Source organism: Leucoraja erinacea, chromosome 2 (genome assembly GCF_028641065.1).
Source record: "Leucoraja erinacea ecotype New England chromosome 2, Leri_hhj_1, whole genome shotgun sequence".
NCBI lineage: Eukaryota > Metazoa > Chordata > Chondrichthyes > Rajiformes > Rajidae > Leucoraja > Leucoraja erinaceus.
Genome location: NC_073378.1, coordinates 52378780 through 52402305, shown reverse-complemented (window position 1 = coordinate 52402305; position 23526 = coordinate 52378780). Strand labels below are relative to the sequence as shown.

General features: G+C 43.7%; 1 protein-coding gene across 1 annotated transcript in view; it reads left to right on the top strand.

Annotated features, from left to right (window-relative positions):
* Positions 1–23526, top strand: part of lancl2 (LanC lantibiotic synthetase component C-like 2 (bacterial)) — a 54923-nt gene that overhangs the window by 9718 nt on the left and 21679 nt on the right. Inside the window, exons 2-3 of the mRNA XM_055656877.1 lie at positions 18058–18175; positions 22756–22963. Coding sequence (XP_055512852.1) covers positions 18058–18175; positions 22756–22963 — 326 coding nt within the window. The remainder of the gene's footprint in view (positions 1–18057; positions 18176–22755; positions 22964–23526) is intronic.

Here is a 23526-nt window from a genome sequence, read left to right as displayed (position 1 = left end):
CAGGCCACTACTGTTAAGAATTATCGTGGAGTATGTTTTGTCGCATTTCCTTGATAATTGTGGTCTATGGGTCGCAAAGTCACACAGCCAGAGGTAGAGAGGAGTGCTAACTCCCAGGTCCATGAGTTGTATAAATCAAACTTGAATAAGTGATTCACCAGAAATGCAGGCAGTGAAGGTTAGTTAAATAGGATTATTGGTTTTATCTATCACGAAAGATCCAATGATCACAATACCATTAGTTTCAATATAATTATGGAGAGGGTCAGAACTGGACCTGGGGTTGAGATTTTTGATAGGAGAAAGGCTAACTTTGATGAGATTCGAAAGGATTTAAAAGGAGTGAATTGGGACATTTTGTTTTATGGGAAGGATGTAGAAGAGAAATGGAGGACATTTAAAGGGGAAATTTTAAGAGTACAGAATCTTTATGTCCTTGTTCGGCTGAAAGGAAATAGTAAAAATTGGAAAGAGCCATGGTTTTCAAGGGAAATTGGACACGGTTCGGATAAAGAGAGAGATCAATAATTATAGGCAACATGGAGTAAATAAGGTGCTTAAGGCGTATAAAGAATGTAAAAAGAATCTTAAGAAAGAAATTAGAAAAGCTAAAAGAATATATGAGGTTGCTTTGGCAAGTAAGGTGAAAGTAAATCCAAAGGGTTTCTACAGCTACATTAATAGCAAAAGGATAACGAGGGATAAAATTGGTCCATTAGAGAGACAGAGTGGACAGCTATCTGCAGAGCCAAAAGAGATGGGGGAAATATTGAACAATTTATTTTCTTCGGTATTCACCAAGGAGAAGGATATTGAATTATGTGAGGTAAGGGAAACACGTAGAGTAGCTATGGAAACTATGAGATTCAAAGAAAAAGAAGTACTGACACTTTTGAAAAATATAAAAGCGGATAAGTCTCCAGGTCCTGACAGGATATTCCCTAGGACATTGAGGGCAGTTAGTGTAGAAATAGCAGAAATATTTCAAATGTCATTAGAAACGGGAATAGTGCCCGAGGATTGGTGTACCGCACCTGTTGTTCCATTGTTTAAAAGGGGTTCTAAGAGTAAACCTAGCAATTATAGACCTGTTAGTTTGACTTCAGTGGTGGGCAAATTAATGGAAAAGATACTTAGAGATAATATATATAAGCATCTGGATAAACAGGGTATGATTAGGAACAGTCAACATGGATTTGTGCCTGGAAGGTCATGTTTGAGTGATCTTCTTGAATTTTTTGAAGAGGTTACTAGGGAAATTGATGAGGGTAAAGCAGTGGATGTTGTCTATATGGACTTTAGTAAGGCCTTTGACAAGGTTCCTCATGGAAGGTTGGTTAAGAAGGTTCAATTGTTGGGTTTAAATGCAGGAGATCAAGATGGATTCAACAGTGGCTGAATGGGAGACACCAGAGAGTAATGGTGGATGGCTGTTTGTCAGGTTGGAGGCAGGTAACTAGTGGGGTGTCTCAGGGATCTGTGTTGGGTCCACTGTTGTTTGTCATGTACATCAATGATCTGGATGAAGGTATGGTAAATTGGATTAGTAAGTATGCAGATGATACTAAAATAGGTGGTGTTGTGGATAATGAAGTAGATTTCTAAAGTCTACAGAGAGATTTAGGCCATTTGGAAGAATGGGCTGAAAGATGGCAGATAGAGTTTAATGCTGATAAGTGTGAGGTGCTACATCTTGGCAGGACAAATCAAAATAGGATGTACATGGTAAATGGTAGCGAATTGAGGAATGCAGTTGAACAGAGGGATCTAGGAATAACTGTGCATAGTTCCCTGAAGGTGGAATCTCATGTAGATAGGGTGGTAAAGAAAGCTTTTGGTATGGTAGCCTTTATAAATCAGAGCATTGAGTATAGAAGTTGGGATGTAATGTTAAAATTGTACAAGGCATTGGTGAGACCAAATCTGGAGTATGGTGTACAATTTTGGTCGCCCAATTATAGGAAGGATGTCAACAAAATAGAGAGAGTGCAGAGGAGATTTACTAGAATGGTGCCTGGGTTTCAGCAACTAAGTTACAGAGAAAAGTTGAATAAGTTAGGTCTTTATTCTCTGGAGCGCAGAAGGTTAAGGGGGGACTTGATAGAGGTCTTTAAAATGATGAGAGGGATAGACAGAGTTGACGTGGACAAGCTTTTCCCATTGAGATTAGGGAAGATTCAAACGAGAACATGACTTCAGAATTAAGGGACAGAAGTTTAGGGGTAACATGAGGGAGAACTTCTTTACTCAGAGAGTGGTAACTGTGTGGAATGAGCTTTCAGTGGAAGTGGTGGAGGCAGGTTCGATTTTATCATTTAAAAATAAATTGGATAGGTATATGGATGGGAAGGGAATGAAGGGTTATGGTCTGAGTGCGGGTAGATGGGACTAGGGTAAAATAATTGTTCGGCACGGACTTGTAGGGCCGAGATGGCTTGTTTCCGTGCTGTAATTGTTATATGGTTATATGGAAAGATTGTGGTCAAAAGAAGTTGAATAATAGATTGGTGTCCAATGATTTTTATAGCGGTCAATTTATATAGTTTATGGAAAAAGCTGAAATTTGGTGTTCTTCATAAATGTATTGTTACTCGTTTTACAATTCATTCTTGTAAAATATTGGTCACATTGATAAGACAAGTACGACAGTTATTTAAACAATTAAATAATGAAATGCAATATTTCACTGTTCTTGGTAAAGCAATTCATTGCACAAATACTTGTTATGTGTAGCTTTGGTGTGTGCCCTGTGGTTAGATTACTCTTAGTGGCTACACTAATAACAAGCCACATACTCATTTATAAAATCAGATGATGTGTTTGAGTAACAGTGATACAGTTGTACTCCAGGTGATTCTAATGGCAGCATATCTGGGGGGGGGGAAAGAGGATGGGTAACATTTCAGGTCGGGACCCTATTTCAGACCGAAAGTAGGGCAGGGGAAAAAAGACCAGGCCAAATCAGCCGGCAATAAATAACCTTACTATGACGGTGAAAAAATTCAAAATCGGCCGCGACTAAAAATAGGTAATTTTTTAGTCAAAGCCGGTTGCGAATATAGTTGAAGGTGGTTGCCGGAGGTTGCAGGTAGTGGAAGGAAAAACAATACAAAAACCACAACAAAACTATACATTCAACGGGACAACAAAAAAAAAGAGACAGACGGACTGCAGAGGCCGCTGCAACGTCAGTCGCGCCACCTATTTAAACCAAAACAATGAAGTTCGATCGGACACTTATCTTTAGAGATGTGGAAGTCAGTATTAAGCCTTGTTCATCAAATTAAGCAAGCCGGAATGCTCGTGACCTCGGGAGCTCAGTACAGAGCCCATTCTTTCTGTGTCTTTTGAAGAACCGCGGTGGAGGGAGGTGGAGGGGGGGCGACATCACTCGCTGCGCGTGGAAAATAGCGCGGCAGGCCTTGAGGAGCAGAGCCATTGTAACGTCATCAGCGAGACCATCTCATTTATTTTCCAAGTTATTTGAAATTTTTGAACATTTTCAAAAATAACTTGAGAAATAATGCATTTTTGACATGGCGTAAATCTCTATCGGAATATTTAAAAATGTCATCGTTAGTGCGTCGAGGAGATGTGAAACGCACATGAACATCACACGCACACGCACACGCACGCACACAAATACACACACGTCCAAGATCAGAGTTTTATAAGTACAAAGATGTCCCGAATGGGACAATGAGATTCTTACTTGTTGCAGCACAACAGAATATGTGAATATGTAAACACAGTACATAACGGGGGAAGAGAAAAAAAAAAAGAAAAATAAATCATTGTCCAAGTGGTCCAATGCGGAGTGGAGAGCCTGTGAAAGTGCATCCTCCCTTGATCTGTTGTGGTGGTATGCGAACTGTAGTGGGTCGAGGTTGGAGTTGATGTGCGCCATAACCAACCTCTCAAAGCACTTCATCACCACAGACGTTAGTTCCACTGGTCGATAGTCATTGAGGCACGTCACCTTACTCTTCTTGGTCACCGGTATTATTGATGCCCTCTTAAAGCAGGTGGGAACCTCAGACCTCAGAAGTGAGAGGTTGAAAATGTCCGTAAAAACTCCCGCCAGTTGATCTGCATAGGTCTTGAGAACGCGACCGATATCTTTAAGAGCCCTATCTAGCTCTCACTTGAAATTGTCCCGAAAACCGGCCTTCGCTGCCCTATGAGGCAGAGAATTCCACACTCACAACTCTGTGTGAAAAAGTGTTTTCATCTCCGTTCTAAATGGCTTACCCCTTATTCTTAAACTGTGGCCCCTGGTTCTGGACTCCCGCAACATCGGGAACATGTTTCCTGCCTCTAACGCAGGGGTCGGCAACCTTGTTCTGCATAGGGGCCGGGATGCATGTCTGTGAGCGGAGGGCGGGCCACATCTTTCACGTGTACACATGGATCCCGCCCCGGAAGGCAGGCATCAAATCACGTGTTCACATAAATCCCGCCCCTTCGAGGATGCCACCCTTAGTTACGGGTGCTCATGAACATGGCGTATCTACGGACCATTGCCTTGGCTCTGTCCTGAAGGCAGTGGCTCAAATACTCACACTCACTCATCCCCGACCTATTGATAACCCCGATCCCGACAGTGAAGCCCAGGCACAAAAGGGTCTTTTGTGCAGGATGCGGCACAGCCACAACTCGGCACTGCTCGCCGCTCGACGTTACTCGGCACTGATCGGCGGCTCCGCCATTGCAGCCGCCAGCGCAGGCCTCATTGCTTCCTTGCGCCATCGCACCTGGGCACCGCGGCCTCGGGAGGTACCAGAGATGAGGAATGTCTGCGGGCTGGATAAATACGGGGAAAAAAATACGCCTGCGGGCCGGATGATTTCGAGTTACGAGCCATATTCGGCCCGGGGACCGTAGGTTGCCGACCCCTGCTCCAGCGTGTTCAAACCCTTAATAATCTTATACGTTTCAATAAGATCTCCTCTCATCCTTCTAAATTCCAGAGTATCCAAGCCCAGCCGCTCCATTCTCTCAGCATATGACAGTCTCGCCATCCCGCGAATTAACCTTGTGAACCTACGCTGCGCTCCCTCAATAGCAAGAATGTCCTTCCTCAAATTTGGAGACCAAAACTGCACACAAAACTCCATGTGTGGTCTCACTAGGGCCCTGTACAACTGCAGAAGGTACTCTTTGCTCCTTTACTCAACTCCTCTTGTTATGAAGGCCAACATGCCATTCGCTTTCATCACTGCATGCTGTACCTGCATGCTTACTTTCATTGACTGATGAACAAGGACCCCCAGATCCCATTGTACTCCCCCTTTTCCCAACTTGACACAATTTAGGTAATAATCTTCCTTCCTGTTTTTGCTACCAAATTGGATAACCTCACATTTATCCACATTAAACTGCATTTACCATGCATTTCCCACTCACCCAACCTGTCCAAGTCACCTTGCATTCTCATAAAGTCCTCAGTTCACACTGCCACCCAGTGTTATCTTCAAATTTACTAATGTTACTTGTAATCCCTTCATCTAAATCATTAATGTATATTGTAAATAGCTGTGGTCCCAGCACTGAGCCTTGCGGTACCCAACTAGTCACTGCCTGCCATTCTGAAAGGGACCCGTTAATCCCGACTTTTCTGTCTGCCAAACAGTTTTCTATTCATGTCAGCACTCTACACCCAATACCATGTGCCATAATTTTGCCCACTAATCTCCTATGTGGGACCTTATCAAATGCTTTCTGAAAGTCCAGGTACACTACCTCCACTGGTACACTACATCCAGGTACACTACATCAAAGGCACGGCATTTCCTTCCATTGCTATGCAGACGATACACAACTCTCCTATCTCCCCCTAAATGCAGTTCGTTGTCTCTGTACTGTACACTGACAATGACAATCAAAATTGAATCTGAATCTGAATCTGAAGCCCAAAAACTGATCAAATCTACTTAACCTTATCCACTGCCTCGAGGATATTAAGTGTTGGATGGCCCAGAACTTCCTCCAACTAAACGAGAGTAAATCTGAGGTCATCCTTTTCGGCCCCTCCGACTCAATCAAAACGATAGCAGGCAGCCTTGGAAGCCTTACCCCATTACTCAAACCTCACGTCAAAAACCTTGGTGTGATATTTGACTCAGCATTGAAATTTGACAAACAAGTCAATGCCGTGGTAAAAGCTAGCTTCTTCCAGCTTTGGACGATAGCTAAAATAAAACAATTCCTCCAGTTTGATGACGTCGAAAAGATCATCCACACATTTATCTCCTGCCTCGACTACTGCAACTTCCTTTACACTGGCATCAGCCAATCTTCCCTGTCCTGCCTGCAACTGGTTCAAAACGCCACAGTGAGACTCCTGACAGGCACCCGAAAAAGGGACCCCGATGTTGGCCTCTCCACTGGCTCCCTGTGCGGTTCCGAATAAATTTCAAAATCCATCTTTATGTTTACAAAGCCCTTAACGGGCTTGCCCCCACCTACATCAAAAGTCTGCTTACCCACCACACCACCTCCAGGTCCCTCAGATCGGCCGACTTGAGGTTCCTGAACATCCCACGGTCTAGGCATAAGCTCAGGGGCGACCGTGCCTTTGCGGTTGCAGCTCCTAGACTGGAACAGCATCCCTCTTCTCATCAGAACTGCCCCCTCCATCGACTCTTTTAAGTCGAGACTACAGACTCATCTTTACTCTCAAGCCTTTCTTGACGTCCTCTGAGGGAGGGCCATATGTATGTATTTATGTATGTACTTAATCTATGAACCAACGTTGTATAACGTTAGTACCTCCATCAATGTAAAGCACTTTGGTCAACGAGAGTTGTTTTTTAAATATGCTATAAAAATAAAAGTGACTTGACTTGATTGGCTCTCGCTTGTCCATTTTCCTAGTTACATCCTCAAAAAATTCCAGAAGATTAGTCAAGCATGATTTCCCTTTCGTAAATCCATGCTGACTCGGACCGATCCTGTTTCTGCTATCCAAATGTGCCGCTATTTCAACTTTTATGATCTCCAGCATCTTCCCCACCACTGATCTTAGGCTAACTGGTCTATAATTCCCTGTTTTCTCTCTCCCGCCTTTCTTAAAAAGTGGGATAACATTAGCTACCCTCCAATCCACAGGAACTGATCCGGAATCTATAGAACTTTGGAAAATGATCACCAATGCATCCACAATTTCTTGAGCCACTTCATTAAGTACCCAGGGATGCAAACCATCAGGCCCTGGGGATTTATCAGCCTTCAGTCCCACCAGTCTACCCAACGCCATTTCCTGCCTAATGTAGTGTTCCTTCAGTTCGTCCATCATCCTAGGACACCTGGCCACTAGTACATCAGGAAGATTGTTTGTGTCCTCCTTACTGAAAACGGATCCAAAGTACCTGTTCAACTCATCTGCCATTTCCTTGATCCCCATAATAAATTCTGTGACAACCAGGTGAGCTACGTGGGGCATATTTTCACGGTTGATGGTCTCAAGGCGGATCCTTCTAAGACTGTGGCTATTAGCGAAATGTCCACACCCAATGATGTTGCAGGCCTGCAGAGATTTCTGGGCATGGTTAATTACCTCGGAAAATTTGTTCCCAACTTCAGCAAGGTCTCGGCTCCTTTGCGGCAGATTAATCACAAGGACACTGTCTGGACATGGCATGAACAGCAGCAACATGTTTTTGACACTCTAAAATGTCAAATGTCGTGCCCACCTACCCTGGCTTAATACGAAGGTTGATAAAAATGCTGGATAAACTCAGAGGGGGAGGGGGTAGCATCTATGGAGCGAAGGAATAGGTGATATTTCGGGATGAGACCCTTCTTCAGACTGGTGTGGGGGTGGAGGTTTGGGAAGAAGAAAGGAAGAGGCAGAGACAGTGGGCTGTGGGAGAGCTGGGAAGGGGAGGGGAAAGAAGGAAAAAGCAAGGACTACCTGAAATTGGAGAAGTCAATGTTCATACCGCTGGGGTGTAAACTACCCAAGCGAAATATGAGGTGCTGCTCCTCCAATTTGCGGTGCGACTCACTATGGCCATGGAGGAGGCCCAGGACAGAAAGGTCGGATTCGGAATGGGAGGGGAAATTGAAGTCAGCAAAATCGGTCGGCGAGTTTCCGTTTGGTCTAGCCAACATACAGGAGCCCACATTGGGAACACTGGATGCAGTAGATGCCGTTAGAGGAGGTACATATATATCTCTGTCTCACCCGAATGGACCGTCAGGGACCCTGGATGGAGTCAAGATGGAGGAAGTACAAGGACATATCCTTCCCACCCAAACCACCGCCTCCCCAGGTACTTTCCCCAGCGTCTGCAGGAGATGCATCCCTTCCCACCCAAACCACGACCTCCTCGGGTACTCTCCCCTGCAGCCGCAGGAGGTGCAAACCAGTCCTTGTACCTCCTCCCTCAACTGCATCCAGGAACCCTGACAGTTTTTTTTCAGATAAGACAGGTTCACATGTACCTTCTCCTACCTCAACTACTGCATCTGGTGTTACCAAAGTGGGCCCCTGTACATTGGTGAGACCAAACATAGACGCGGCAACCGTTTCACGGAACACTTGTGCTCAGTATGGCATCTCCTGGTTGCTAATCATTTCAACTCCCTTTCCCATTCCCATACTGACCTTTCTATCATGTACCTCCATTACTCGAGTGATGCCACACACAAATTGGAGGAAATGCACCCCGTATTTTGCTTGGGTAGCTTACAACCCTTCCCCCTTAGCCCCCATCCTCCACCCTAGCTGTTTAACCAGTTCCATAGCTTGGCACAATGTATCCCTCTTGAGATCACACCTTCCCTAGCCAACAATTGGCCAACCAGGGCATCACCCTGCTCAAGGTAATTTGTTGCTGACCCTGATTTGTCCTGGGCTTTTCTTCCCTCCTGCTCTTTCACACACCCACCGCCGCCCCCCACCCTTCACTCCTTACTTTCAGTCTGAAGAAAGGTCCTGACCCGCTGAGTTACTCCAGCACTATGCATCTATCTTTTATTTAATTTGGATCCAGGCTCAAATGCACAATCTTTAAGTATTCTGATCATACTTTCTATTGGAAAACATAAATTTAAAATTGTGGAGTTTCAACTAGTCATACCTGTACTTTTGCCCAGTGATTCTATTTGCATTTTTAATTTTGAGCTCTGAATATATAATTTTAATTTATGAGCATAAAAGTGCCTTTTCTGTATCACTGGAGTTTTGAGTTCTGCATTCTGTATGTCGCTGAGTGAAGAGGAACAAACGGGTGAAGACAACAGATGTACTGTACTACTGCACATTGTACTACAACCTTCAGAATATGTTAGTAAATGCACATGTAATGGTAATATTGTTTCTGGATAAGTGATCCAGAAGTCTGGATCAATACTTTGCAGCTAGTAAATTTACATTCTCTGATTAACATATATTTACCTCCATGATGACCCAAGAAGCCACTCAATGTTTAAGAGCCTAGTGGGCTTACTAATATTTTATCAAATCTTTTGGATCCAATTAACTAAGTTAAGTATCTTCTTCCTTGTATTCAGTATAATTTACTAATGAAATTCTGTTTCTATTGATTTTTGATTTTCCTTGCCTTGAGCATGTACCTCTGGTTTTAGACAGTTCATTTTCACAAAAATATTTTACCCTGACATTCTTGACCATCCTTTTGAGTGCACAATTTCAAGGTTCAGCATAATTTTGTTTGCGCACAGCATTGTCCGAGAAGCAGTTAAAACAATTATTTATTGGATAGTCTCCTAGTGTAATTCCAGGTGTTTGAGTTATAAGTGTTAGTCAATAAAATTGGAGCGCTACTATCTCCTAGGTGGTAGCATCATGGAGACCTTGCATACTCCCAATGAGATAGACGGAGTCTTTCAATGTGCAACAAACACCTTCAATTACGTACTATTTCCACAAGGCCACATTGAAATGTTAATTTGGACAATGTGCTATAATATCTAGATTGCAGTTTATAGACAATATGTGCAGGAGTAGGCCATTTGGCCCTTCGAGCTAGCACCGCCATTCAATGTGATCATGGCTGGTCATCCTCAATCAGTACCCCATTCCTGCCTTCTCCCCGTATCCGCTATCTTCAAGAGCTCTTTCTAGCTCTATCTTGAAAGTATCCAGAGAACCGCCCTCTGAGGCAGAGAATTCCACACTCACAACTCTCTGTGAGAAAAAGTGTTTCCTCGTCTCCGTTCTAAATGGCTTACCCCTTATTCTTAAACTGTGGCCCCTGGTTCTGGACACCCCCAACATTGGGAACATGTTTCCTGTCGCTAGCAGAGCTGCCAAGTTGTACAGATTTTCTGTATTTTGTACGGAAATGCGATAAGAATACGGATGTACGGTTTTGCGTTGTTAAATACGGATTTTTTAAAAGTCCGTATTTAACAACACAAAATCGACCATAGATAATCGTAATGATGAGGTGCAGCGGGCAGGTGGGAGCAGCCGGGATCGGCCCGACTTCTTGTTTTGTTGCCATGCCACTCACCAATGGAAGGGTGGTGGCCGGGTGGGGTTGACTTGGGATCTTGCTGCTTGGAAAATACAGGGATCTGGTGGTCATGCTGTACCTCTGAGGATTCTAACAGATTGAATCTGTTGGTGTTTTGGGTTTCAAGATCTGGATGATTGTTTCTGTGGGCATTGGTCTGCCGCAGTGCTTGGGTTGGGATCTCTCTGTCTCTCGTTCTTTCTCGCTCTCTCTCCCCCCTTTATCCCCCCTTTCTCTCTCCCTCCATCCCTCGCTCTCTGTCCCTCTCTCGATGTGTCTCTGTCTTTCGCTCTCTCCCTCCCTCTCTTGTGCTCTCTCTCTCCCACTCCCTATCTCGTCTCTCTCGCTCCCTTTCTCGCCTCGGTATTCCCGGAATCATTTGTCATTTTGCGGGGACGGCTGCATCTGTGGTTCCTTCCTGTTGGGGGGGGGGGGGGGGGGGGAGCCATGGACGGCCATGATCCATTTCCCCCGCAGGTGCCGCCTGGCCCACAGAGTTACTCCAGCACTCTGTGTTTATTGTTTGGCTCTGGAGTTGAAGATGGACATGGGGGGGTTGTGGTGGCTCAGCGGGACGGGCGGCGGCTCTGGGGAAAGGGAGTGGGTGGCGTTTCGGGTCGAGACCTTTCTTCAGACAATCACAAGTACTCTCACCGACGAGAGTTCAGTTCATTCTGAAGAAGGGTCTCGACCCGAAACATCACCCATTCCTTCTCTCCAGAGTCTTTACCCGTCCCGCTGAGTTACTCCAGCTTTATGTCTTCTTCGATTTCAGTTAAATAAAAAACACAGAGTGCTGGCGGCATCTGTGGAGGGAATAGATTAGGAGTTTTTTCGGGCCAAGGTTCTTCTTCAATATGAAGGAACTGTAGATCAGGCATGATTTTCTTCCGATTTAAATCGGAATTCCGATTTTTTTTTTTGTTTTCCTATTTGTCAATATTTTGTGCTCGATTATTTGCCCAATCAACCGCTTCTCTAAGGGGGTTGCGTCTAATCACCGACCAGCTTCACTTAAAATTCCCATCCAATCAACAAATTGGTCTCCTCCCATCCAATCAGCCGCTGTCTCCAAGGGCATTGTGTCCAATCACATAATGCGCTGGTCACTCAGACTACAGCCAATCAGACGTAGTCTCCGAGGGGCGTTGCGACCAATCATCGACCAGCTTCCCTTACTGAAGCAGACGATGGCTGCAGCCAACACCGAGAGAGAGATGCAGAAAGCAGCTGTACCATGTAATACACAATAAACTGTATTACAACAGCGAGACCTGGGTGTCATGGTACACCAGTCATTGAAGGTAGGCATGCAGGTGCAGCAGGCAGTAAAGAAAGCGAATGGCATGTTGGCTTTCATAGCAAGAGGATTTGAGTATAGGAGCAGGGAGGTTCTACTGCAGTTGTATAGGGTCTTGGTGAGACCACACCTGGAGTATTGCGTGCAGTTTTGGTCTCCAAATCTGAGGAAGGACATTGTTGCCATAGAGGGAGTGCAGAGAAGGTTCACCAGACTGATTCCTGGGATGTCAGGACTGTCTTATGAAGAAAGTGGTTTATACTCTCTAGAGTTTAGGAGATTGAGAGGGGATCTTATAGAAACTTACAAAATTCTTAAGGGGTTGGACAGTGTTACATATGCTACATATTCATTGTAGCAGTCCCAACCTCCTGCACTACTTTGTATCAGGCACACTCACCACACACACACACACACTGTGATTAGGTATGTAAGCACTTTAGTATTACTACGCCACACAGACAAAGGAGCTGAATAAAGGAGTACAATAAGGCAACTGAAACAACCTGAATTGTGTCGTTTATTATCAGGATATCAAACTCGAAGACGCAACATGGTGGCAGCGGTGGGATTCGAGTAAAAAAACCGCGCTATTGTGAATCGCTATTGGGAATTAGGAACACCGGCTGCAGAGAAATTGATTTTTTTTTGTGCACCCGCCTAACAACACAAGATGGCGGCCTCCACAGCGGCTGTTGCCGCAGCAATGAGCCTCCACCCTACGATGAACTGGGACGCCGATGACGTGGTGGAGGCGTTCAAGAAATTCAAACAAAAGAGCCAGCTGGCATTCAAAAGCTTCCTGAAAGGAACTACAGATGAAGAGAAGGTCAGTTATATTTTACTATGGCTCGGGGAGAAGGGTCTAGACATTTTTAACAGTTGGAGCTTAACAGAGCCCGACTGCAATAATCCGGGAATAGTCCTTGAAAGGTTTGCGAACCATATGGAGCCCAAATCAAACCACAGAATCCATCGGTATGAGTTCCAAGGGCTAAGACAAGACCCACAAGAAACAATCGACACTTTCCTGTCGAGACTAAGGAACGTGGCCAAGAAATGCAGATTTGGTGATGAAGATGACAGAATTGTCGACCAGCTAATATGGGGGTGCGCCCACCAAGAGGTCCAAAAGTCCCTAATAGGGAAAGACACCCTCAACCTAAAAGACGCCGTAGATGCTGCCAGAGCTTTCGAAGCCACAAGGAAACAAATGTCCTCCCTCTCCCTTCAAGTTGGCTCATCTCAGAGCAGCACCAGAGTGAATATAGACGCCTCTCTCAAAACGTGACCCTGGCTCCACCTTAAAGGCTCCAAAGCAGACATTTTCTAGGCATGCAAACAAACAAGCAAGCCAAAGAAGCTGCTGGAACTGCGGTACAGAGCATGCATTTGATGATCGCAGGGAGTGCCCAGCATACGGGACTACCTGCAACTCCTGTGGGAGGCCTAACCACTGGAAGAAAATGTGTAGGTCAACAAAATCATACAGCACCAAGCCAAAGCAGCAATGGTCAAAGAACGATAGAAATACGAGAAGGAAACAAATACACGCACACGTCCAACAGGAAGAGGAGATAACCTCAGATACCTCTGAGGAAGAATTCCTTTCCGTTGGGACCATTGACGTCCACGAAATGGGAAACAACAAACCACATAGCAACAGAGATGAAGCATATACTATAATACAACTACAGAAAAAAGTGGGAAAGAAAAGAACAACGATTAATCTAAGGCTCAAAATTGATACTGGAGCCCAGAGCAATATCTTACCAGTCAATCTTTACGGAAAGATATTCCCTGAACACATGACAAAAGATGGCAGCGTCAGGAAAGGAATCCTTGGAAGTAGCGATGTAGTCCTAGCTGCATACGGAGGTTCCATAATCCCACAGCTAGGCAAAACAATCATAGCAGGAACATACAAAGGGAAAGAAGTGAAATGCCCCTTCTACATCACTAAATCGAAAGGACCTGCTATTCTCGGCCTGAACACGTGCCAAAGACTGAAGATTGTGTCAATCAACCATGAAATCAAGACAAACTCCTGCAGAATTGACAGAAACATACCCATCAAAAACCGGCCGCCCATCAGGAACAAAGAAGAATTGATTGACATGTACCCAGAATGTTTTGACGATACCGTTGGTTGTTTTGAGGAATACGAATACCATATCACAGTAGACCCCAGTGTGAAACCAGTGATCCACCCACCCCGCCGTGTTCCCCTTGAACTGAAAGAGAGGCTAAGGGAACACCTAAACAAAATGGAAAAAAAGGGCATCATCACAGCAATAATTAAACCAACTGATTGGGTAAATTCAATTGTTGTCAAAGAAAAGCCAAACGGAAAACTAAGGATATGCCTTGATCCCAGGGATCTGAACAATGCATTGAAGCGCGACCATTATCCAACTCCAACCCTTGAAGAGATCACACCAGCACTGGCCGGTTCCAAGGTGTTCAGCAAGCTGGATGCTAGCAATGGATATTGGAACATCAAAATAGACCAAGAGTCATCAATGCTCACCACTTTCAACACGCCATTTGGCAGATTCAGATTCAACAGGCTCCCATTCGGGCTGAAGGTGAGTCAAGATGTCTTCCAGCGGAAAATAGATGAAACATACAAAGGCTGTAAAGGGGCAATCGGGATAGCAGATGATATCCAAGTATACGGCAGAGATGAAAACACGCATGATTACAACCTCCATGAGGCTATGGAAAAAACTCGAAGAGCCGGCATAAAGCTCAATGCAGACAAATGCATAATCAAAGAAAGGGAGTGCAAATTCTTTGGACTGATTTACTCTGCAGAAGGAGTGAAACCGGACCCTACAAAAGTGGATGCTATCAACCACATGGAGGAACCCAAAGACAAGAAACAGCTAAGAAGTTTCCTAGGGCTCATACAATACATGGGAGTCTTCATACCTAAGCTTGCTAATCACACAGCAAATCTCCGTGAATTGATGAAAGACGACGCTGAATTTGATTGGTGTGCTTCACATAGCCAAGATTTTGAAAAAATAAAACAACTCATCAGCAAAGAAACGATCCTGCAGTACTATGACAGGCAGAAACCTGTAACACTCCAAGTTGATGCCTCCATGAGAGGAGTTGGAGCAGTACTGATACAAAATGGCCGACCTATTGCGTATGCATCCAAAGCACTCACTCCTACAGAATCAAGGTACGCAAACATAGAGAGAGAACTCTTAGCAGTAGTCTATGGCTGCGAGAAATTTCACACTTACCTATATGGAAGGTATTTCGACATTGAAACAGACCACCGCCCTCTAGAACAAATCGAAAAAAAAAACCTCACCAATGCACCAGCCAGACTACAGAGACTATTACTGAGGCTACAGCACTACGACTACAACATCAGATACAAGCCAGGAAAAGACCTGCTGCTAGCTGACGCCCTATCCAGACTATCAACACATGACAAACAAGAGATGGAAGGGCTGAGCATAAAGATCCACCACATTGTGAGTGTGACAAGCGTGAAGCTGGAACAGATCAAAGAGGAAACAGCCAGAGATGAAGAACTCCAGCTCCTCACCCAAATGGTAATACAGGGGTGGCCAGAAAAGAGACAACAAGTTCAGCCTCTCCTCCGCGAATACTGGACCATCCGTGATGATATTTCGGTAGAGAATGGAGTCCTGATGGCCGGATCACGAATCATCATACCCAAGTCCATGCAAAAAGAAATCCTCGAAAAGATCCACCAGGGACACTTAGGAATGGAAAAGTGCAGACTCCGTGCTAAATCCGCTGTGTACTGGATAGGCATGTACAAGGACATAGAAAAGCTGGTATCTACATGCCACATATGCCAGAAATACAGGAATTCACAACAGAAGGAGGAAATGACACCCAGTGATATCCCAAGCCGGCCATGGCAAACCATCGGAGCAGACCTGTTCACAGAGAACCAGCAATGGTATTTGATTATGGCCTGCTACTACTCCAAATTCCCATTTGTGAGAAACGTAAAGGATTTGAAAGCTAAAACAATTGTGTCAATTGTTAGAGGGTTGTTTGCAGAGCAAGGAATACCTGAGCAGATCGTATGTGACAATGGAACCCAATTCACATCTCGGGAATTCAGAGAGCTAGCCACCGAATACGGGTTCAAAATCACAACATCTTCACCACATTACCCAAAGGGCCATGGGTTTATTGAAAGGCAAGTACAGACAGCCAAGAAAACATTAATAAAATGCCGAGAGGCAAAGGAGGATCCAAACCTGGCACTTTTATCCTTACGGGCAACTCCACTAAAGGCTGACATGAAGTCTCCTGCAGAAATGCTAAATGGCAGGAAATACAAAACCACCCTGCCAAGCAAAATCCAACCCCCTATCGACCAAGAAGAAACAAGGGCAAAATTGGCAGCTGCCCAGGAGGAGGGGCTGAAACAATACAACAAAAATGCACAGTACTTGCCTGAACTATTTCAAGGCCAAAACGTACATGCTCAGGATCCAACAACAAAGAAATGGACCCCAGCACAAATCACCAGCAGGGCTGGAACCCCAAAATCATATATCATAGAGACAGAACCGGGCAGGCAGTTGAGACGAAACAGAATTCACATCCGCCCGACACCTGAAATGTCAACACCTGCAACTTCAAAGACAACACCAGCAACTCCTAGGACACCACCCACAGCAGCAGCAACACCTACCATTGATGACAACACATTCTCACAAACTGCTACCAGTGAGTCATATAGTCAACCAGCACCAACCAATGGCCAGGAAACAACTCAACAAGTTACCAATACATCGAGTGCAACACTGCAGGCAACAACCAGATCTACTAGATCCAGGAGCAACATCTTACCCCCAGCGCGTTATCGCTAGCACTGGAAGGGACAAGTCACGCCAAGACATGACTCTTGACTGGCTACGCACTACCTGAAAGAAAACAAGCTGCCATTATATATTTTGTTGTGTAGTATATTAGAAAGCAGAATGCCACGAATGTGGGCAGAATAATCCCACGGTATCTGCTACAGGATTGCCACCCTCGCTCTGGCAATCCTCTAGTGTCACTAATTTTTGTTCCTTTCTTTTGAGAAGGGGGGATGTTACATATGCTACATATTCATTGTAGCAGTCCCAACCTCCTGCACTACTTTGTATCAGGCACACTCACCACACACACACACACACACTGTGATTAGGTATGTAAGCACTTTAGTATTACCACGCCACACAGACAAAGGAGCTGAATAAAGGAGTACAATAAGGCAACTGAAACAACCTGAATTGTGTCGTTTATTATCAGGATATCAAACTCGAAGACGCAACAGACAGGCTAGATGCAGGAAGATTGTTCCCGTTGTTGGGGAAGTCCAGGACAAGGGGTCACAGCTTAAGGATAAGGGGGAAATCCTTTAAAACCGAGATGAGGAGAACTTTTTTCACACAGAGAGTGGTGAATCTCTGGAACTCTCTGCCACAGATGGTAGTTGAGGCCAGTTCATTGGCTATATTTAAGAGGGAGTTAGATGTGGCCAAGGGGATCAGAGGGTATGGAGAGAAGGCAGGTACGGGATACTGAGTTGGACGATCAGCCATGATCATATTGAATGGCGGTGCAGGCTCGAAGGGCCGAATGGCCTACTCGTGCACCTAATTTCTATGTTTCTATGTTTACAAATACACAATCAACAAGTGTCCGCACGTTAAAAAATAATGGTTTCCTCAGCAAAATACTTATTTTCAGGTACTACTAGAATACTGAAATGCTCTGACAAAGCTTGGCAGCTCTGCTCTAGCGTGTCCAAACCCGTAATAATTTTAAATGTTTCAATAAGATATCCTCTCATCCTTCTAAACTCCAGAGTATACAAGCCCAACTGACAACTGTTCCAACTGACAACCTTGGTGTAGGGTTAAAAGTATAACTAATGTTTTGCTTCTGAAGATTTTGCAAGAATCCCTTTTTTCCTCAAGTGAGTACCAAATGATATTGTGGTTCAGATGAACCATTGTATGGACTATATTTAAAAATATATAATTTTAAATATTCTTATGTGGAAACCGAAGTAGCCATCTCTGCAGCTGCCAACACTTACCAAATGTTTGAATCAAGTTTCTTTCAGCTTGCCCTTTTTATATTGGCAGTTTTGTTCTTTGGCACATATGTTTTAAAACTCCATTTATGCTTAATGGTTTTTCAAAAATGGAATATCTTCAGAACTCTTTAAACTGAGATTTGTCATATTGGAAAATTTGTATCTTTTTGCAGATCTGTCCTGCCTTCATAAAACGGATTCAATCTAAAATCAAAGACCTCCTGATACAGATGGAAGAAGGTCTGAAGACTGCAGATCCTCATGACTGTTGTGCTTACACCGGCTGGACAGGTGAACATTCCATTGCTTTAGACATTTTCAATTTTAGGGTTTTTGTACTCCCCTTTATCCATTATAACCCTTAATTCTCAGATTTCAAGAAATAAGTTGCCAGAGTTTGACATCCAGTTTCAACAGTAGAGTAAACAGTAGAGCTGAAGTATAGTCACCAAATTGTAATTTGCATTAATAGTCACGCATTGTGTTCCAATTAAATTGCTTATCCAATTAGCAGACTTAATATCTGTTATAAACTAATAATTGGTTATTGTTGCAAAATTATAGTTGCTGGTATTTAAATATTGAATATGGGGAGGGGCAAAGAAAGTAAAAGCTTGAGTAATCCAAAGCAATTGAACTTGTAAAGTTCAGATGTCACTTCAATTGTTCTGATTATTTACAACAGAAATCAAAGTACAAAATTGATCTTGGGTGACTCAACAACTTACATTGCATGTGGTCGTCTCTTGGGGATCTTCTCTGACCTTTCCTTTTGTTAACTGGACAGATGAATTGGTGCCTTTACATGCTTTCGGAGGATGGTATGCGTCTTCTTTCATTTGAAAGTGATGAATCTCTAAATCAAAATTAAGCATGCATTGTTCCCTATAAATTTAACAATAGTTTTAGTAACTATGCCTGATCTGGGGTTAAAGTTAACCATTTCACGCCCTACCCTTGAAAAACGTGCATATCTGTGACTTCTTTAACCTTCTCTGCCAAAGATGAATTTGTTAGTTTGCAGATGCATCATTACGCATGTACTTTTCATTTGTTCACAGGATGTAGGCATTTCTGTCGAGTTCGAATTTATTGTTCAACCCTAATTTCCCTGCAATTGCTTGCTGGGCCATTTCAAAGAAAAGCTAAAAGATATTTTGATTACTAAAAGGAGTTCTGCAGATATTCCTCCCTAAAGGACATTAGTGAACTAGATGGGTTTGATAGCAATTTATAGTTCATGTATCCAATTACAAATTTTCTAGCTACCATTATGAGATTTGTACTCGTGATTCCAGATCAGTAGATACAGACTCTAGATTCTGATCCATCTATACAACAATTATTGTTCTATGGTATGCTTCAGTATAACTCCATTCATCTGGCATGCTTGGAACATTGGTGCTGTTCTAGCAGATTTTCTGGACTATTAGATGTTATTTCAAATCATTCCAACATATTTCTAATTTACACTTTTATTAGATGTTGTGCAGTAAATGTCTTTTTCCATTAAATTAAAAGGGAATCCAGTGAGTTTAAAGGGAACAAGCGTATAAGGCCCCTAGTGAATTAATTGGAGAGCAGGAATCGGCAACTGATAAGAAAGATACTGAAACATTGCGATTTCCAAACAATTTGGATAGTACATTATCAGAATTTTACTATACTAGATAATAAATATGGATTTTAAGAAATAACTAGACCAACTGCAGTCCCGTTGGGTCTTTTCCCCCAACATGCGGTTGGGGGGGGTGGGGGGGGGCGGCATGCGGTGTCACACACATTAACCACCCACCCCTACACACACTAACTAACCCCCCCCCCCCCCCCCCCCCCCCCCCCACACACGCTAACTCCCCCCTTGATTTTAATATATCAATATTATTAATTTTCTCCTTTTCCCCCATAATCGGCCCTTTCTACTGGCGCATAGCCCCCAACTCACAGGCGCTTCTAGAGGGGGAAGGGGGGGGGGGGTAGAGAGTGAGGGCAGAAAGAGAAGGGGGGAGAGGGGTTAGGAGAGGGGGAAGGGGGAGGGGAGAGGGAGGGGGAGGGGGAGAGGGAGGGGGGGTGGGAGAGGGAGGGAGGGGGGGGGGAGATGGAGGAGGGGGAGGGGGGAGAGGGGGGGGGGGGGGGGGGGGGGGGGGGGGGGGGGGGGGGGGGACAGAGTGGGGGGAAACGGCCTCGCGTCTTGACGTCATACACATCGTCTTGACGGCGTACGCCTAGCGCGTGGCGTTGCGCATTGATGTCACCGCCCGGCGTGCCGTTGCGTGATGACGTCACCGCCCGACGCCGTGCGACGTCCAAATTCAGTCGGCCCGCCTGCTGCCCAGTTGATTGGCGAGTATGATGTCGGGACCAGCCCCGCACAACTCCATATGCCTCCGCGGTTCGAATTGGGACCGGACCCACGCGGCCGTACTCCTCAAGCGACCACGTTTGGTCACGCTAGACGCATGCTGGTGGTACAGGCCCTTTATGCCCCGCCCGACAATAACTGCTGCCGCCATGTTCAAGCCGGTGACCACCGGTGACCGGCTGTGACCTCCCAATCTGCAAAGCATTTTGGAGTGAGCGGGCGGGGGGTGGGAGCTGCGGGAGGTATGGCACGAGCGTACTTGGAGCGGGGGGGAGTGGAGGAGAGCCGGGCTGCCAAATGAAGAGAGAGAGAGAGAGAGCGGCTTGGATTGGTCGGTATGTGGGCATTGTGACGTCAGCAGCTGGTAAGAGATTTAGATTTAAAACATTTAGTTTTGTGATCAATTTTACTTAAAATCTGGGAAATAATTGACAAGGAATGGATGTGTGACTGTAAAAGTAAAATCGCTAGCGAAATGGTAAAAATCTCGGCGTTTTTGTGTCTGGTTTTCGCGGAGTAATGAATCAAAGGCAAAAAAAAGGCAAAATGATATACACGCACGCACGCACGCACACACACACACACACACACACACACACACACACACACACACACACACACACACACACACACACACACACACACACACACACACAGAGTTTTAAAAGTATATAGATATTACAGCTCAAATATAACAAAATCCTGCAAACAGTCTGAATTGAATATGAAGTTATGTCACATGTGAAATACGCACATTAAATATTTTGTCCACAATGTTCCTAATAGCAACGTGGCAATTAAGTTAATAGAGAAACTTGGCCATTGGGAAAATTCTCCCATTCTTTGAACTATATCATAGTATTTTTGTATTGCATCGGATGTGACTGCAGGTTCATGTATTTCAGAAGAGTAGTTCATCGTATTTTGCATTATACTTGAGCCTTAGATTGTAGGGGAGATATGGAAAAGCACCACATAAATATGAGGTTTTTTTTCTGCTAGAAAAACCTGTCACATTTTATATCCTTCATAAGATCATTTGTGCCCATGCAGCATCAGGAATATGATTAAAGTTGATATAGATGTTTTCTTTCTATCCCTGATATTGTAGTGAATTGCTCCAGGGTTTCATGTTTATTTCCGAGGTTTATGTCCAGAACTGATCATGGAATTTCAAATCCTGTTCAACTAATAGTCTATGTAATGACTTCTTTAGTAGCCCCTGTGGATTAAAGATGACTTGTTTCCACTATAACTTCATGGAATCTAAGATTATGTCAGTTTGGGGGAAATAGAGTCTACTACAAGTAAGACAGGAAATGCTTGCTAGGCAGGTGAATAAGTAAGTGTATGAGGTGGTCTGCTCCATATATTGTTGTTGCTGAACTTCTGCAAACTCCTGACGAAGAAGCTCATGATTCTCTCTGCTCTTCTCCATTTTGAGCCAGTGTCTGTTCTGAGAATTTGGTGTTGGACATGTGAACAAAATGTTTGTCTGCCTGCTGAGTGTAATTGGAAACTGTGTGGGCAGGGGAGAAATTGTCATTGGTTCACTTCTGCAAGTGAATTTTGAGGATATTTGAGTGATGTTTGAAGCTCTCCACTGCTGCTACAGATAGATTATATCTGAATAGTACATGAGGGCAGAGATCAATGCTGCCTTGTAGATTGTGAGCTTTATGCTACTTTTGAGGTTTTGATTTTGTTTCATTTTCTCTTGGGTCGCCAAAGCTTGTTGCGGCACATAATCTAATAACACTGAATTTATTTAGCATTTTAAGAAAATGCAAAAATGGTAAAGAGAGTAAAAGACATTGTGGAATAGAATAATTTTAAAATGGAGGTATATTCTACTTTAGTTTACAACCCAATGGTATGAACATTGAATTCTCTCATTTTACACAATGGTGCACTCAAATTTCTCCTACCAGTAGCCATCTTGCACCTTTTTCCCTCTTCCATTATCTCATCTCCCAGTCCTGAATTTCCTTTTCATTTCCCCTATTTCCCCATCTCTGTTCCCTTCCATCCTCTTAGCTTTGCATTTCCTCCTCTTCCTTTATGTGGCACCCATTCTGCAGTCTCTTGTGTCTCCATTGTGTATTTGGTTTCCTAGTTACTAGTTAATACCAGATCTATTTGACTTGATTACAAACTCTAGTCATCACCTCTGTGACATTTCTATTTTGAAGGTACAAATTATTTAAAATCTGCCAATAAAATTTAAGTGACAAGAAATATCAGGTTGAAAGAACGCCAGGTCTCTTCTATTTTGAATAGAATGTTTTTTGCCAGAAGATATAATGCCGCTGTTTCATATTCATCCATGTTGTTCAAATTTTCTTGATTAAATTTGAAAAATGTTGGTGAGTATGTGTCTAAATTGCTGATTACAAAAGTGAATGTATTTCAGAAGATTGAGTGGTTAAAACATCAGTATGCCATTTCTATAAATTATAGGTGGTTTCAATTTAATTAGAAAGCTAATTAATTCCTTTTTTGATACTAGGGATTGCTCTTCTTTATCTACAATGTTTCCGTGCAACCCAGGACATGGCATATCTCCAGCGAGCTCTGCATTATGTGAAGAGAACTCTACGTAATCTGAATGGTCGAAGAGTTACCTTTCTTTGTGGTGATGCTGGTCCTTTGGCGGTTAGTGCAGTTGTACACCACAAGCTCAAGAACACATCTGAATCGCAGGAATGCATTTCAAAGTAAGACATTCAATAAATGAATTTCTACATTTTATTTCCAATGTGCTCTAATTGTTTATCCAGTATTTAATGTTCACTAAATTGTTGTATTTCGTTCTGTTAGATAAGGTGAACCTGGTTAGGTTGTACTTGTTTTTAATTTGACTAATATATATAACTTTAACAAACAGTAGTAAGGAGATTTTCTTTTCTTTAAACAGCACAAAACATTTTACATATCCAAAATTATAAAATGGTCCTTCTCTTCACCTTTCAACCTATGCCCAACAAAAATGGTTGGAACACCTGCTGCATACGCCCAGTGAAGACTGGGAATACTGTCTATGGAACTGATGCTGAGAATTACAATGCTGAGAATTATATTCTGCACTCTGTATCTTCCCCTTTGGTCTATCCATTGTACTTGAGTTTGATTTGATTGTATTTATGGTATATTGGCTGCTCCTATGTCTTATGGTCATGTTTGGATAGCATGCAAAACACCGTTTGACGGCACTGGGCCTGTACTCACTGAAGTTTAGAAGAATGAGGGCTCCTCATTGAAAAAACAGAATAGTGAAAGG